The sequence below is a fragment of the Notechis scutatus genome, chromosome 3, assembly GCF_049901735.1.
Source record: "Notechis scutatus isolate UNSWTSFEM ecotype Mainland chromosome 3, rNotScu1.2, whole genome shotgun sequence".
Classification (NCBI taxonomy): Eukaryota; Metazoa; Chordata; class Lepidosauria; order Squamata; family Elapidae; genus Notechis; species Notechis scutatus.
The window spans coordinates 183,362,512-183,379,714 of NC_142011.1; the positions used below are offsets into that span (position 1 = coordinate 183,362,512).

At 40.0% G+C, this 17,203-nt stretch overlaps 1 protein-coding gene across 1 annotated transcript in view; it reads left to right on the forward strand.

Moving 5' to 3' along the window:
• Nucleotides 1–17,203, forward strand: part of TMEM67 (transmembrane protein 67) — a 40,421-nt gene that overhangs the window by 6,967 nt on the left and 16,251 nt on the right. Inside the window, exons 7-18 of the mRNA XM_026690896.2 lie at nt 350–412; nt 1,198–1,352; nt 1,445–1,553; nt 2,599–2,685; nt 4,298–4,363; nt 5,342–5,501; nt 6,225–6,348; nt 7,430–7,535; nt 8,509–8,565; nt 8,662–8,760; nt 15,727–15,825; nt 16,179–16,265. Coding sequence (XP_026546681.1) covers nt 350–412; nt 1,198–1,352; nt 1,445–1,553; nt 2,599–2,685; nt 4,298–4,363; nt 5,342–5,501; nt 6,225–6,348; nt 7,430–7,535; nt 8,509–8,565; nt 8,662–8,760; nt 15,727–15,825; nt 16,179–16,265 — 1,212 coding nt within the window. The remainder of the gene's footprint in view (nt 1–349; nt 413–1,197; nt 1,353–1,444; nt 1,554–2,598; nt 2,686–4,297; nt 4,364–5,341; nt 5,502–6,224; nt 6,349–7,429; nt 7,536–8,508; nt 8,566–8,661; nt 8,761–15,726; nt 15,826–16,178; nt 16,266–17,203) is intronic.

The window sequence follows — 17,203 nt, forward strand, 5'->3', positions numbered from 1 at the left end:
CTTTGAAGGAAAAAGTCATGAGACTGCAGTCTTTTGTTTATACCTGGGACTGACTTATGAGCAGACGTTTGTAGAATTATACTAAGATATCTTTAACACACATGCAAATTCATTAGAGAAGTAAGTGATGCTAGGAATGGTTAGTGGAACCAGAAAAAAGGGCATGCAAAGAACATCCTGGCTTACTCTGCATGTAAAGCTGATACAAAAATGAACAGCCAACAACTGAAAGAAGCTGTGTTTGACAGGGCATCAGGGAGAGCACTTGCCTATAAAGTCACCAAGAGTCGGACATGACTAAATAGTTAAAACAACAAACCTGTAACAATTTGAACTATTCCATTTCTAGGGCATCACATTAAGATCAGAATGGTTTTATAAAAATCTTCAAGCATCAGCAGCTGCTTGCTGGGTATGTATTAAATTAATTTTCTTTTTGAACAAAATTACTCATAAATATTTCTAATCCTTGTATAATTTATACAATTCTTAGGTTTTAGTAGCAGTTGGGACCAGAATTTCCTTTTCTAATCAACACAGTCATAAAGTGTAATGTCACATCCCAGCATTCCTGTAATCATGTGATCACAATCTGAGCCCTTGACAACAGGCTCACACTTAGTACCAGTTACAATGCCATTTGCAACCTTCCATGCCAGCTTCCTCAGAAAGTCAGTGGGGAAGCCAGCAGGAATGGGCACAAGTTGTTCAGATAAGTCACCTTCACACGTGCACCCTGCCTCAGAGCCTTTGAGCTCACATTGCACTGGCCACTGACACATCCCGTGTTCCCTCTGTGCCTGCCTTGCCCCCTCCCCAAACCTTATGGCACCTCTCTTGTGTACCCTCTCCAAATCTCATCACATCTCCCTTCCACCCACACGCATCCCCTTCTGCCCTACCCCACCCTGCAGCAGCTCTTACCTGCCTGCTAACTTGCCTAACAACCATTGGATTCAGTTAATGATGGCAACTGGGATGACAGGGATTGCCATAACTAAACAATGCAGTCATGCTTTACAACCACATTGCTTAGCGACAGAAATTCGACTGCATTGTAAGTCAAGGACTAACTGTGTGGAGCATAATGATAGAAAACAACCCATTTATTTTCTTTCATTCACAAGGGAAAACATTGTTTTCTTTTTAAATCTTTTATATAATTCTGTTCATAATCGTTGGCTTATTTTCTTTCAGCTATATTCCAATCTTACATCTTGCCAAGCCTTGGGAAATATGTGTGTTATGAACATGAATAGTTTGAGCTCTGCCACTCCTGATGCATGTGGTTTGTTTCAATATGTGTTTGCAAACACGATTGGACTTGGTACTGTCCATTCAATATCATTTTGGTATGTTGTCTTTGTCAGTCATTCCTTTGAATTGTATGCTATATGCTTTTGTCATATGTAGGTTGCAGTAAACACTGAATAATTGTTTGCAGGAGACAGTCTCTTCCATGGCTCTTCTATGGTGACCAACCAGGCTTAGCATCCCAGGTTCTTGATGGAACGGAGCTTCCTACTAGCTTCACTTTTAAAGAAAAAGATGAGGTAGGTTCCCTGCAGTAAAAACTCTTTTTTTCTCAATCTATATTTGTCCCTGATAAGATTTTATAGTGATTAATTTACCCAGGGGACTATTTTTAATGTATTAGTTCATTTCTTGAGGATATGTCATTTATTGTAGTGTAGACCGGGGTCCCCAACCTCCAGTCCATGTACCAGCACTGGTCCGTGGCATACCAGAAACTGAGCCTCACAAAAAAGTGAAACCCTATCCTTGGGATCCAAGTAACACAAGCAACCATGTCCCTTCTGGACTGCAGAAAAATCTCCACGGAACCAGTCCCTAGTACCCAAAGGTTGGGGGCCACTGGTGTAGACTACTTTTGAATATGTACCTTGAAAATAGAACATAAAAATCCATTTTACAGTTATATTGGAGCTTTTCATATAGTTTGAAATGACCAAGATGTTGTTATTTTTCAGATTTTCATTATTTGAAGGAAATGGGAAATTACTGTAGCTCCTATGCTGGGTCAAAACAGCTTATTTATTAGGATTTAATGTTCTATAAATTAATTTCATTTACTTCACAGATGTTTATAAACTTTATTGTTGGGTTTTGACCTTTTTTCTTGGAAACGTTTTAGGTAAGAGGGAGAGTTTGCAAGCATACTTATGATAGGCAGACATTAATTTATAATATGTACAATATGAATAATCATGCATTTAACTAAAGTCTAAAAATTAATATATCCCCATATCTGTTATGCTGAGAGAGTTCTATCTTATAGCTTTGGGTCTACATTGGTACGTTGTAACACTTCTTTGTATTAAAATTATGGCTATTATTCCTTTTCATATTTTAAGAATAAGGAAGTAACTTTTGCCTCTCCATGATTATGTTTCCATATGGTAAATGGATGGTAGGGATTTACATTTAGTACTTAATTCTTATGATAATTTTTCTAATACAGTTGTAAATCACAACATGAAATGTTAATAACATTCTGATTTTCTTTTTGATCTTGCATAAAAAGATGTGCCTAAGATGCAAGAGCCTAGATCTTGAAAGCGCCTCTCTTTTTTGCAGGAAGTGAAATTAAATTTTATTGCAGCCTCATACGATGCAACAGGAAATTTTCTGAAATGGCAACGTTTAGAAGATGGTCTTTTACAGGTAAGGAAAGAGCATATCACCTTGTATTAATTTGGGTTAGGAACATAGGATCAGATTTAATCAAACCTGTCTATTGAATCTAGTAGAACACATTTGTCATGGTTAAAAAAGGCTTTAAATGTATTTAAACAGGACGAGATGTAACATTACGTAAGTGAACTTCCATTTCCTTTCCTTCTCCCATCACCACTCCTGCATACTTAGCAGGAGCTCAAGAGTCTTCCAAAGAAGATACAGGGGTGTCCAGGAAGTAGGATGGGGAAGAGTCTGTTTTAGTCATAGAAGTAGTTCCATGGAGACAGTGACATCATTGATACATTTCTAATTATGAATCCACATTTGCATTTTGAGTCCCATCAGCATAGACCTAGCTTTCTGTAACTTTCTCAAATCACTGGTAGGAAAATGTACAGGTAGTTCTCAACCTATGACTACAAATGGGACCAGAACCTCTGACACTCAGTTGTCATTAAGTAAGTTGCATCTGATTTCATGACCTTTTTGCTGTAGTCATTAATCCAAAAACATTGTTAAGTGAATGTTGCTTTCCCCAATGATTTTGCTTATTAGAAGCCCCCTGAGAAGGCTGCAAATGGCCATGTGACCCAGGGTGCTAAAACCATCCTAAATACATACCCGTTGCCAAGCCTCAAATTTTGATCACATGACTACAAGAATGCTGTGGTGGTAAGAGGTATGAGAACCAGTCATAAGTCATTTTTTTCCAGCACTGTCATAACGTTGAACAGTCATTAAACAAATGGTTTTAAGTTGAGGATTACCTGTAATCATATGTGGAAATGACCTTGGGAGACAAGAGGAAGAGTGCAGAGTGGACAACCATCATTAGAATTAGAATTAGAATTAGAAGAACTTTATTGTCATACAAGTACAACGAAACTGTGGATGGACCCCAGAAACTGTTCGCAATACAATAAAACCAATGTAACCATATAAAAGATAACTCAGAACCCAGAAGGAGCAGGTCATAGGAAGGAATTCAGAAGGGACCTTTTCTAATTTTTCAGAGAGTAAAAAGAAGAGGAGGAGAGAAATTCCTTCAAACTGTTAATGTAATCTTACAATGAAGATAGTTTTGATATCCCTGGTGCAATTAGTGCTCAATTTACAAGCTTAGTGGCCATTCAAATTTACAATTAACCCCACAAAAGGTATTTATGACCGAAATACACAGTTCTGACAGCCACATACATTAAATTATGTAACTGCATTTGAGAGTTTGGCAACTGGCCTACATTTAAGGTTTGCTTGTTTATTCTGTTTCCAGCAAAAAAATACCCCATAGCAAGTAATCAGTTCGCTTTGCAACCCTGTGTCTGTTTCACAGCTGTCGGGAAAAGGTCATAAAATCGGGGACAGTCCCACGATGATCCCCTTGATGGCTTTCATGACTTGTCACAGGCTCAATTATGGTCATAAGTCAAAGATTATCTGTAGTGCTTCATATCTGTAGTGGCAAGGTCTGCATTTTGTCTCCATGTAAACATAACTCCTCTACCTTTTTTTAAAAAAAGGAATGAATGTAAAATGTATTTAAAAATCTGAGAATATTATAATGAAGAATGCTATATATTTTCTTTTTAAAAAACAGCTTTGTCCAGACACATTAATTAGGCTGAATGCTGCTTATAAGTTTGGAACAACCTACCAACAAAAGGTAAGCATAGTTGGTGTTTTTTTTTTAAAGATTCATAAAGTACACATTAATTAAGGCTAGAGAATAAAATAATGTCCAGTTGTTGTGCTGTTCTTGGGTAAAATTCCATACTCTCATATGGACTGACGGAAATAAGATCATTCTGTTTTATCACACTACGAACACAATTGAAAGTAGTCTGGTAGTTTACATTTGGGGATCACATAATTTTAACTAAGAAGTGCATATTTATACTGCATATTTTGCAGTTCAGAATTTTATTGTTGTTTACTGTTGTTATTAGTTTTTAAGCCATGCCTGAACTCCAAATATTTTGGCTTTTTATGATCAGCAAGACATGAAAAATCAGTACTACTAGAAAGTGCATACAAAAACACCATCAACAATTCATTCAGTGTTAAATTTGAGGGTTGTCCTTTTAATTTTTTTAAATTAAAATTATCTAAACAGAAATGGCAATGATTGTGGAAGTATAAGGCATTGCATAAAAATACTTAAGTAGTACTTAGAGAAAAAAGAGTGGGGAGAATAAAAGACGGTGGCTGCTTGAATGCTTTTCCTTTTAGATGATTTTTTTTCTATTTTTGAAATTATTTTTTAATACTTGTCTTAATCATGTGAAATCTATTTTGAATTTTTACTTTAATCCTCATCTCAGTGTAAAACTTACCTAACACAAATAATAACATTCTTTTTTTAATGCTTCTAAATTGCCAAGCACTGGAAATAGTGAAAGGGAAGCTGTTACCCTCATGTCCTAATTAACATGCCCAGGAAAATCTGTCTGAGCACTTTGTAATTGTATATAGACTTTTGAAGCCTTTTGTATAATCTCTTTGTTCTGTCATTCAGTTTGCTACAAAATAATAAGGTATATGTTTTAAGGGGAAGGATTTTTCCTTAAAACGTTTTCCATTTTTGAATTTTCTTGGATGTTAGTAAAAACACATTATACGTTCCTTTGCTCTTTTGATACAGTGTACAATTTCAGTTTCCAAGATTTTAAAGGATTATGCTGAACCTGTGTTTTATGATATATTCCTCAAATATCACGATGAAGAAGATGGACAACAATACCTTTGGGCTGTGCCAGTGTTAAATGTGAATCTTAAGTATAATGAAATATTTGTAAACCAAGGTAAGAATATTCTGTTGTTGTATCTCAGTGATTCCATAGATAAAAAGTAGATGTAATAAATGCATAGTTTCATTTTCTTATTCTTCAAAATTATTGCTACTATTTATCAGTAACTCTACTGGCACTCTAAATCTCATTCATACACAATGGTCTCATTTGAATGAGCACCAAGCCCTCTAATTTGGTAATAAGTGAACAGGAAAAGGCTTAAATCTACCTATTCTCTTTTCAGGTAGCTCTATCAATAGGATAGAAGTGTTCATTTGGTTTTCAGTTAACTGAAGCTTTATTTTTAAGCCCTGATTAATTTAACTATATTATTGAAATAAGCCCAGTTTGTAAATTATTGTTTGAAATTGAGTTGTTTTCAGTAAACTATAAGACCAGCCACAGTTTATTTGAGTTTGGACATAAAGTTAACATTTAATTAAAACATTTAATTAAAAACAGAATCAGATATTCAGTCTTGGGGCAGCTATGCTAGTGGAGAAGGAAAAGCAGTATACATGTGCTCCTGAAGTAACTTCAGCTGTTATTTTAGTTTTAACAGTAAATATATTAAAATATATTTAATAATATGGAACAACTAAAAGTTATTCAATATGATTTATGTCATTGTTTTCATTGTTCTATATTAGTGATAAATAATGCAAGTTTCCTTATTTTTCCTTCTCTTTCAGTAATTTTTTGTCTAAAATCGTAATTTTGCATTTTTTTTCAAAGGCAGCAATGTGAATAGCTGGTTTTTGACACGGCGTATATTATTGGTGGATACCTTAAGTGGACGAGAAAATGACTTAGAAAGCCAGCCAAAAGTAATCCGAATTGCTAGTAAAATAGCAATAAGGTAAGGTTATATAAAGTTTGAAAAGGTTGCTGTAAATTCCCAAATTCAAATTTGAATTTTCTTTAATCCAGCATACTAGTTTGCTGTGAGAAAAAAATCTGCACAAAAATAAGGTAACCCAATGCCCACCAACCATCAAAACTCCCACATATCTGCTCAAATGAGAGCTCTGTTGAATTCCCTGGAATTTATCCTGCTCTTTTTACATAAAGTATGATCATAGGCTAAAAATGGTCCATCACATGCTGACGATTACATCCTTAGTTCAAACAAATATTTTGCCTATATGTACAGTGTGAGCCTTAATGAAAATTTCAGGAAGTTATTGCAGTAAATTTTACTCTTGAAGAAGGAACTTGCTACCATAAACAGTGAAATGGGAAGTAGCTTTAAAAATGATATGATTCATACTTGGACTGCAAAGCAAAGGCTAATTTCATATTTGACTTGCTCCAGTATAGCCACCAGTTATTGATAAAAGTAAGTGCTGTTGATGAGACATGGGACCAGTGTATTGTCTTAATTTTATAATCTGTACTTTGTAGAAGGATGTATACAAACAGGAAATATGTTTGTTTTAACCCCAAACAAACACACCGTGGCCAGGAAATTTAGCCAAGTAGATTGCAGTTTTACTAACCCAGAAACAGAATATTTCAGTTCTTCTGAATTTCATCCAAGACAAAATCTAGAGAGATTTTACCAAATTAGTAGCACAAGACCAATGCACCATATCCCTTTCTTCTGTCCTCTTCTGTGATCTATACCCCATGTCACCTTTTCTTCCAAGTTTCTGCCTTTGCCTATCTTCCATTAACAGTAGTAATAATACTACCTTTTATTATAGTGAATAACCATATTTAAGCATAGTTCTGTAACAAAAGTTCTGGGAGTTAAAAAGAATAATGAGATTGTTTTTTTAAAAAAAAAGATGCTAGGCACATTACATATAGTGAAAAAGAAAGTTTAAACAAAACAGAACTGCATGTAAAGAGATTACACATTGCAGACTCGTTACCTTACTTCTAATGGTGCCAATTGCGGTTTTCTAGCTAACTCTCCATTGCATTCCTTTTTGCAGCATTCGTCTAGTGCGGAACACTCAAAGGGGAGCCATCTATCCACCTCTGATAACAATTGCCTACAGTGATGTTCTCATCCAGAATCCTAATGCTGAGAATATAATGGTAAGGTAATGCTTTTCCCTACCTCTCAGCTACATTTAACAGTAGCTTAGCCGGGCATAACCAAGATAGATCCTACTGAATAATCAATAATTCCACTAACTTAATAAACTGGAAATCCCTGGATATTGATCATTATGAAGGTATAACAATTAACCAAAAAGAGCATTTTACATATTTTTAAGTCAGAGCTTAAAAAAGAGAACTAAGCTTTTGCCTGTTTAATCCAATTTACTGAATGGCCATTAAAATGAACAATTACACACTGGTGCATCCTCACAAAATCTCCGTTCTGATTTATTTAAACATTGATTAATTTCTTAGTCTCTTATTTCTCCCATAATTGTGCTTAATATCTAGCCATCCATCTCACAAATGTGACTCTGGGTGACATATAAGAAAAGCATGCCCAATACTCTATGATGATGATACTTTGTGCCTCAATTTTCCATTCCCATATTTTTTTTTTCCTGTAGACAAGAGTCACTGAGTTAGACTTCCTTCACTCTATTATGTATTATTTTTTTAAACAATTTCTCAGTACCAGTTTTGCATATAAAGCCAGGCTGTTTTGAATATTTCTTACCATTGGCTGGTTCAAATTTCTGTTTTGTAGCCACAATTTTTCTGACACCATCCACTTTGTCTGTGGTGTCACAACATTCTTGTGCCAAAAACTGAAGACCTAGCTTAACAAATAGATGAGAAGTCAATGATGTACATTTTATTTAAAGTAATTATATTTTATGACCGATACTCTAATGCAGGGCTGTCCAACCTTGGCCCCTTGAAGCCTGGCGGACTTCAACTCCCAGAATTCCCCAGCCAGCTTTGCTGGCTGGGGAATTCTGGGAGTTGAAGTCCGCCAGGCTTCAAGGGGCCAAGGTTGGACAGCCCTGCTCTAATGTTACGTAGATGGAGGTGATTTAATTTTGTGAAATTATTCTTTTAACATTCTAACAATTTCACTATTTAGGTTTCCTTCTCAGTCGATTATGAAATGAACCAGTCAGAGGCTCTCATTCACACTGATGTAAGCATTCTCTTCCTGCCAAATTTTAACCTCTTTGAAACTTGTCTGCTCATTTCCATAGGCAAAGCCATATGATTTGCTTACTTGTTCCTGCAGATAGCACTGGGTGTTCTAGGCGGCCTGGCAGTTCTATGGTCCCTTCTCAAGACTGCTGGCTGGAAAAGGCGTATAGGAAGCCCCATGATTGATTTACAGGTAAGAACATGTCTTAGTTTATCTAGTATTATTAGTTGTATATGTTAGGACACATTCCTGCAACATAAAGCAGACCTGGTTAAACATAATACTTTGGTAATGCATCACACTTGATGTTATGATCACATTTAGTAAAAATACATCCTATTCAGTTTAATTATATTTTATGATGCACATTTATGCCAGGACAACAACTTTAAGGAATGTAAGCACTGCATTAAAAGCATCAAACTGGAAACTCCAGTGTCAATATAGTTTGTATATAAAACTTGCAATCCTAGCATGTATGTGCAATAGTAAATTTTATGAAAAATAGCAGAAGGTTCTTTTAATTACTCATCTCTGAATGGAAGGGGCCTTCTATGTCCTGCATAATATGTTTATTCTTTGGGGTATGTAGCCTTATTCCTGCATTCTTTCAACCCACTGTTAATGGCATGGTTGTATGTAATACAATAAGAGCAGCACAATATTATATCCAGGCCTTATGTTGGCTTATTTGAATAGTAAGAAATATGAAAAACTATTTCCTAAATACACTTCCACATTTGGGTGCTGAATTGTTATCTCTCCTATAGATTCTTTCAAAAATCAGCTGTGAAGCCCCTACATATTTGTTCAAGTATAATTTTTATTAAAACTTTTAAATAAGAACCTAAAAGCTAACACAAACTAACAAACACTAAAAGGAGAAAGCAAAATGTGCAAGAAAAAGGGGTGGGTTAAAAAATAGAAAAGAAAGGAAAATATATAAAGAAGTGGCTTCTGATACTTTCTACAGCATAGCAATTAAGTACAAATATATTTGAACTCTCTCTAAAGTTACATGTAATATTTTCCTTTCTATGATCTATCCTATCTAATCATCAAAACCATAAATCACAAGTTCATTTTTTCCATTATTTTCTATGGAGATTGTCAGTCATCCAAGTCATGGTTGTCCCAAAGATGCTTTTTCAGGAGACAACTGGACTTTCTGTTTTTTTCTTTGCAGACATTTCGCTTCTCATCCAAGAAGGTTCTTCAGTTCACTTTAGTTGATTATAGGGAATGCAGTCAGTGACAGAAAAGTTCTCCCACGAGCTGCTCAGAGCATCCAGTAGTGGGGAGGGGCTTCAGTCTCTGCTTGTCTAGGCTGGGCTTAATTTGCAGAATGCTCCTCTTCCTCCACGGGATTCCTCCCCAGCGTTCCCCAGTTTTGGCTCAGCCCTGTGAGAGATAGGCAGTGCTTTTTCGTTACTCCTTGGCCAAAACAGGAGAATTCTCGTTCAGGTTTGGAGACAGTCAATTTCATCTTTCAGGTTCTTCTAACAATTGCTCATCGATCCACCGACGCTGCCTTTGCCACCTGGCCATCAGGGATCACATTATCAGGAAGCGCTTCTTGCGCTCCTAAGCGGAGGGAGGCTTCGGCTTCGTTCCGCATCCCCCCACCGCTACCCCTACCCTTGCCATAGCGATAGCCGTGCCATTTTAACATACAAATGGTGTGGCTTTTCTCTCTCGCTCTCTCCTGAATCGTATCGAAGTTTTTTCCCCCAGAGCGCTGTTTAGGGGTGGAGGTGTAATCGCCTGGTTATTTTCACCCCTCCCATCCGGTTTAGCCCTAAGGGAAAGCTGTTTGGAGCTAATCCCTTTTTCACGGTGGGAGATTGCTGCTGGCGCGCGCACCACAAATAACGGCCGGTCGCCATTTTTGCGGTAAGGGGACTCTGTCCATCCTTGGTCAGGTCCCTGGGCGCGCCAACCGCCTATACAATATAGCATTAAATAACAAGCGTATTGTAAATTCTATAATCAAAATGGCAGGGGGTAGTGGTTCACACACCTCAACTTCAAGGGGCAAATCTAAATCTCAACACAATCCTAAGCAAAAAAAAGGGGGACTTCTAAGTCATCAGAAAAAGATGCCAACAAGCGCCACAAGGCACTGGAAAAACAAATAGATAAGTGCACACGGAAGACACACAGGACCTCTCAAGCTTCCTCACCCCACAGTCCAGAACCGTCCTCCTCTTCCCCCCCTCCCCCCCAGATCTCTCCCTCTCATCCAGGTGCAGCGTGGCTCCCCAGAGTCAACAGGCCCAGTCAACTCAATCACCAACCATGCGAAGGATACCTGAAGCGACGTTCACACCAATGGCTGCCAGTCTTCAACAGGAACAATCTTCCAGACAAAGTGCCAGAGCAAATGAAGACTTGGATGGAGATGGCTATCCATCAGGAAATCGCAGCAGGCCTGCAACATGCGGTTCTGACCAGGGATCATCCTGCACCCGCTGAGTATGATTGGACAGGTCAGAGCAACACTATACCCAGGTACAGTTTCAAGGGGGTATGCTCCTCCAGGGGCCGCAGGAGCAGGAGGAGGAGGTGGAAGAGGTGGAACACATTGAGCAGTTGGAACAGAGTGAATCAGAATCAATACATGATACTGACCTGGCCATGTCAGAAGCGGACCCCTTAGAAAGGGGAATGTCTGAGGATGAGGGCCTTGTTCCCGACCAACCTGTATTTACAGGCTTATTCCACCCGCAACTTTTCAAGTCACTCTTGTTTAAGGCCAAAAACACTACGCGCCTGGACAAGCCTGCCCCTTCTACCATTCCAATTCCGTCAGAAGAGGAACCAGAGGATCTCATCTTCAACCAACCTGTAGTCGAGGCAGACGTGATTCCAGTCCTTCACATGTTTGCAGACCTGGTACAGAAACAGTGGGCTTCTGCAGCAGTGTACCCAGCCCCCACGGGTTACGACAGGAAATACTTTAATTTGGCCCCAGATTTCTTAAAATTGTTGAATACTCCCGAGGTACACAAACCCATTGTGGGATTAGCGTCCTCGTCCTCCATTCCCAGTGAGGCGCTGGAGGCATTAAAGCCGGAGGAAAAACGGGCCAAGCTAGCCCAATGCAGGGCCCATCAGTCTGATGTGTGGGCCATCAGAGCAGCCACGGCCGCTTCCTTCTTTACCCATTCTTCCCTTAGATGGCTTCAGCTATTACAGGAGCATGTCCCCAATTCTGACATTAGAGCACACCAAGACATTGCAAAACTTATAGCAGCTGCTGAATTCTCAGCTGATGCAACCTTTCGTGCAGTTAAGTTTTCAGCCAGAGCCATTACTTCACATGTCACAGCGCGACGCTTGCTATGGTTAAAGAATTGGCAAGCGGATATTAAGCATAAATGCAAGCTCGCGTCATCTCTTGTGGGAGACAGACTGTTTGGCCCTTCCCTCGATCCGCTACTTATTGATTTTACCTTCCCTTTTTCGGAAGTCAGACCCTAGAAACCCTCAGTCCTTTCGGCCCTTTTATCAGGGACCATTCTCAACCAGATACCAGAGACTCCCACCCTTCCGACCAGGGCAACAGCCAGAGAGGTCAGACTTTGGGGATAGGAACCGAAGGCATGGCCAATCCAAGAGATCCTTCTGAGGAGCAGGAAATAGATCTTTCCGGCATCCAAGATAACCCCATGGACCAGGCTCCCATTGGCAGCTGCCTTAAATTATTTGCAGATCAATGGGACTCCTCAACGTCTGATTCCTGGGTCAGAGACACGATCAGATTCAGCCTTGCGTTGGAGTTTCAATCCGCTCCCCCAGATTTCTTTATGTTGTGGATTTTTCCAGAGATCCGGTTAAATGAAATCTTATGGAAACAGCTATTCAGCATCTACTGGACATACGAGCCATCCAACCAGTAGCTAGTTCAGAGTGGAGAGCAATCTTGGATTTGAAACGTCTTAATCAATTTTTAGTATATCGCAAATTCAAAATGCACACCTGCAATCTATCTTACTTGGCATCAGAAAAGGTGACGTCCTTAAATCCATAGATCTGACGGAGGCGTACTTACATATTCCCGTTCGGCCTTCCCACTATAAATTTTTACGATTCTGTTATAATAATCTCCATTTTGAATATGTGGCTCTTCCCTTCGGACTAGCCTCTGCCCCCAGGACCTTCACAAAGGTTCTCGCAGACCTCGCTGCTCATCTCCGGGGTGTCCCCATAAGACTGCAATGTTACCTCAATGATATCTTAATATTGTCATCTTCTGTTCATCAATCAGTCATAGATACTCAGACCACATTACATTCCCTACAACTGCATGGGTTCTCAATCAATTGGGAAAAGAGTAATTTAACACCTTCAACTCGATTAATCCATCTGGGGGCAGTCATAGATACAGTGGAAGGCAAAGTTTTCCTGTCACCAGATAGACAAAACAGCATTCATCAATTAGTTAAGAAGATCAGGTTTCATAAGAGGGTGTCCCTAGCTGATCTATCAAAATTGTTAGGCAAGATCTCATGTATATCTATTATTCCTTGAGCCCGGCTCCACACTAGATCCCTCCAGTGGTTCCTGCTCCCGTACCAGTGACCCGGCCGAAGCAACTCCAAATACAAGGTCAAGGTTCCATCACAGGTCCTCATATCTCTCTTCTGGTGGACCAGACCAGCCATAAACAGATGTTGTCTATTCAAAGAGTCCCACAGACTTACCATCACCATCAATGCCAGCCTGTTTGGATGGGGAGCTCACTTTCAATCGCTCACAGCCCAAGGCTGCTGGTCCTCCATAGAACAGTCGTGCAGCATAAACTGGCTGGAACTTCGAGCAGTACACCTGGCTCTCCGCAGCTTCCTTCCACAGGTACGCAATCAACACATATTAATATTGACCGACAATGTGACCGCGAAAGCTCACATAAACAAACAAGGGGGAACTCAGTTGAAACACCTTATGCAAGAAGCGCTTGTGTCGTTGGGCAGAGAGCAACCTGATTTCCATCAGAGCAGAACACATTTCAGGACTGTCGAATACACAGGCAGATTGGCTAAGCAGGGTCACGATAGATCAATCGGAGTGGAGCCTCCATCCAACCCTCTTTCAAGAGGCGGTCAGGACATTTGGACAGCCGGTGGTAGACCTGTTCGCTTCCCCCCTCAACGCTCAGCTCCCAAGATTTCTTTCCAGATACCCCTCACAAGGAGCAGAGAATTTCAATGTGCTCCATTGCCATTGGCCTCTGGGGCTTCTGTATGCATTCCCGCCACTTGATCCCCAGGTTCATCCAGAAGCTGCTCGACAAGAGAGTGGAGCTGCTTCTGGTAGCTCCTTACTAACCTAGACGGTCGTGGTTTGCAGACCTCCGCAGTCTATCCGTATCACCACCATGGAGAATTCCGCCAGACAGGGTCTTGTTAACTCAGGGACCCCTTCCGCATCTGGACCCTCAATGGTTGCACCTGACTGACTGGAGGTTGAGCGGAGTCGTCTGAAGAGTGAAAAGTTTTCCAACAGAGTTATCGCCACCATCCAAGCTGCCAGACGCCCCTCAACAACTCGTATCTACAATGCCACGTGGTCCAATTTCTGCAAATGGTGTACCAAGTCTCAAATTGATCCCATTTCTCCAACTGTGGCTCAAATCCTAGAGTTCTTACAAGAGGGGCTTGACAGGGGATTATCACCTAATAGGTTGAAAAGACAGGTGGTGGCCTTGGTGTCAGTTGTCACTTATGAAGGTCTCCTATCTCTTTCCCATCATCCACACATACAGTGTTTCCTTCGAGGAGCCACAAACTTATGCCCTCCAACGGTTCACCTTTATCCCACTTGGGACCTTAACAAGGTCCTTCTTGCACTCACTGTGCCCTTTCGAACCTTTGCAATCATCAAGTCTCCAGTTTTTGACGTATAAAGTAGTTTTCCTCGTAGCGATCACTTCCGCTTGTTGTATTTTGGAACTGGCAGCCTTGTCGATCAGACAAGATCTTTGCGTCTTCCATTCCGACCGGGTCGTCCTTCGTCCTGATCCTACGTTCATACCCAGAGTTAATTCAGCCTTTCACAGGGCACAAGAACTGATACTTCCTAATTTTTGTCCCAGACCATCCCAAGGGTTGGAACGACAATGGCATCGGCTTGATGTGAGGCGAACATTGTGAATATATATTTACCACACAGCATCTTTCAGAAAAACGGAAGCTTTATTTGTGTCCTTTCAGCCCAACACTCAGGGATGCAAGGTCTCATCCTCCACAATAGGCCATTATGGGCCGCAATAGCAAAAACGTACCAGACTCAATCACTACAGGTGCCCAGGGGCATAACAGCTCATTCAACAAGGAACACCGCAACATTGGCAGCATGGGCCACGCAGGCACCAATCACTGACATCTGTCGAGCCACAACCTGGGCCTCTCCATCGCCTTTTATTAGGCATTATAAAATAGATGTGTTTGCGTCAGCTAAGGCCTCCTTTGGCAGAAGGGTTCTGCAACGGGTCCACAGGGACCAGGAGGGGATTCCAAGACAGACGGAGTCCCTCCCGTAGGACAGGCCAAGCTTTGATATGTCCCACTACTGGATGCACTGAGCAGCTCGTGGGAGAAAGGGCGTTGGTACTTACCTGACATGCCTGTTCTCTTTGAGCTGCGAAGAGCATCCAACCCCACCCTCTTTCCATCTGGTGGGATCCTGTTTCGGCCAATGACTTTTAGCGTATTAAGGGCGAGGGTGTTTGTTTCTCTTGTCTTCGCCAAAACTGGGGAACGCTGGGGAGGAGTACCGTGGAGGAAGAGGAGCGTTCTGCAAATTAAGCCCAGCCTAGACAAGCAGAGACTGAAGCCCCTCCCCACTACTGGATGCTCTTCGCAGCTCAAAGAGAATGGGCGTGTCAGGTAAGTATCAACGCCCTTTTTCATTATTATACAAATAGTTTATAAGAAACTTCCAGTCAGCAATAAAAGTAGATAATGTCTTTTCTCTAATCAAAGAAATTAATTTCAGCAAAATCTGAACTTTTCCTGCATGTGAAGCCTCTGCATGTCAAGAGTCTCCTGATCTGTAGTGCAGCTATTTAGAAGTCTTTTTTTAAAAAAATCATTTTCGTTGGGGGGGGAAAAGTCACTCCACTGCATATTACAAAAGCATAATTTTGTATTTTAGACAGTTATGAAGTTTCTTCTCTTTTATGCCGGAGACCTTGCAAATGTTTTCTTCATCATCACAGTGGGAACAGGGATTTATTGGCTTATATTTTTTAAAGTAAGTTTTTTTCCTTTTTTTGTACACGAATAAACGGTTCTGTATAATTATGAGGTATCTGGATATTTATATGTTTTACTTTCTCTTTTGCCTTTTCTGATCAGACCATTCAGGCAAGTTCTGCATGTTAAATTATCTTTTTGTTTGCTCTGATGCTTTTTCAATAGTTTCTCCTCTCTAAGTGAACTTGAAAAAAATAATAGATCAAGTTGGCACCTATCCTATTTTGCTTTCAAGTTCATTATTTTTTGCAAAACTGCTGCAATTCTGTAAGAAATATGCAAGCTAGTATGATTAAACAAGCATAATGGTGTTATATCCTGTTTGGTATAACAGAGTTTGTTGTTCTTCAGGCACAGCAGTTTGTCTCTGTTTTACTACCTCAGCCAAGTCAAGAAGATAAGTTCATTTCTTACGTTGCATGTGCTTTTGTTCTGAAGGTAAATATATGCCCTTTTGATTTCCAAAAATATAAAATGCTACAACTTATCAATGTCACTTTGGAAACAATTTACATTCATTATTGTCTGAAGCTTTAATAGTAGCTTCTTTTTTAGAATGCTACTTTCTTATTAGTGTTCGCTAGGTTAAAATTCAAAGTAAGAACCTGATAGCTGATGCAACAATTCTTGCTAAATATATTTTTGAAGTATAGTTGAAAACTCACTCATGCTTACTTCCCAATTTTCAGTGGGGATATGAAATTACTGCCCTAAGTCAGACGTGATACCTGCATGTAGAAAACCTTAGAATAAGCCTGAATTCTATCACAGTTGTAACTGAAAAAGAATGTGCCTTTCTTCCCATATCCTTAAAAACAGAAGCATATACTTTTTCTATTTGAAAACTGTTGGGTTTTTTATCAGTCTATAAGTATTTTAAAGTATAGTACACTGCTCAAAAAAATAAAGGGAACACTTAAACAACACAATGTAACTCCAAATCAATCACACTTCTGTGAAATCAAACTGTCCACTTAGGTAGCAACACTGATTGACAATCAATTTCACATGCTGTTGTGCAAATGGAATAGACAACAGGTGGAAAGCATAGGCAGTTAGCAAGACATCCCCAATAAAGGAGTGGTTCTGCAGGTGGTGACCACAGACCACTTCTCAGTTCCTATGCTTTCTGGCTGATGGTTTGGTCACTTTTGAATGCTGGCGGTGCTTTCACTCTAGTGGTAGCATGAGATGGAGTCTACAATCCACACAAGTGGCTCAGGTAGTGCAGCTCATCCATCACTATATCACTATGTGGCAAGAAGGTTTGCTGTGTCTGTTAGCGTGGTGTCCAGAACATGGAGGCGCTACCAGGAGACAGGCCAGTACATCAGGAGACGTGGAGGAGGCCGTAGGAGGGCAACAACCCAGCATCA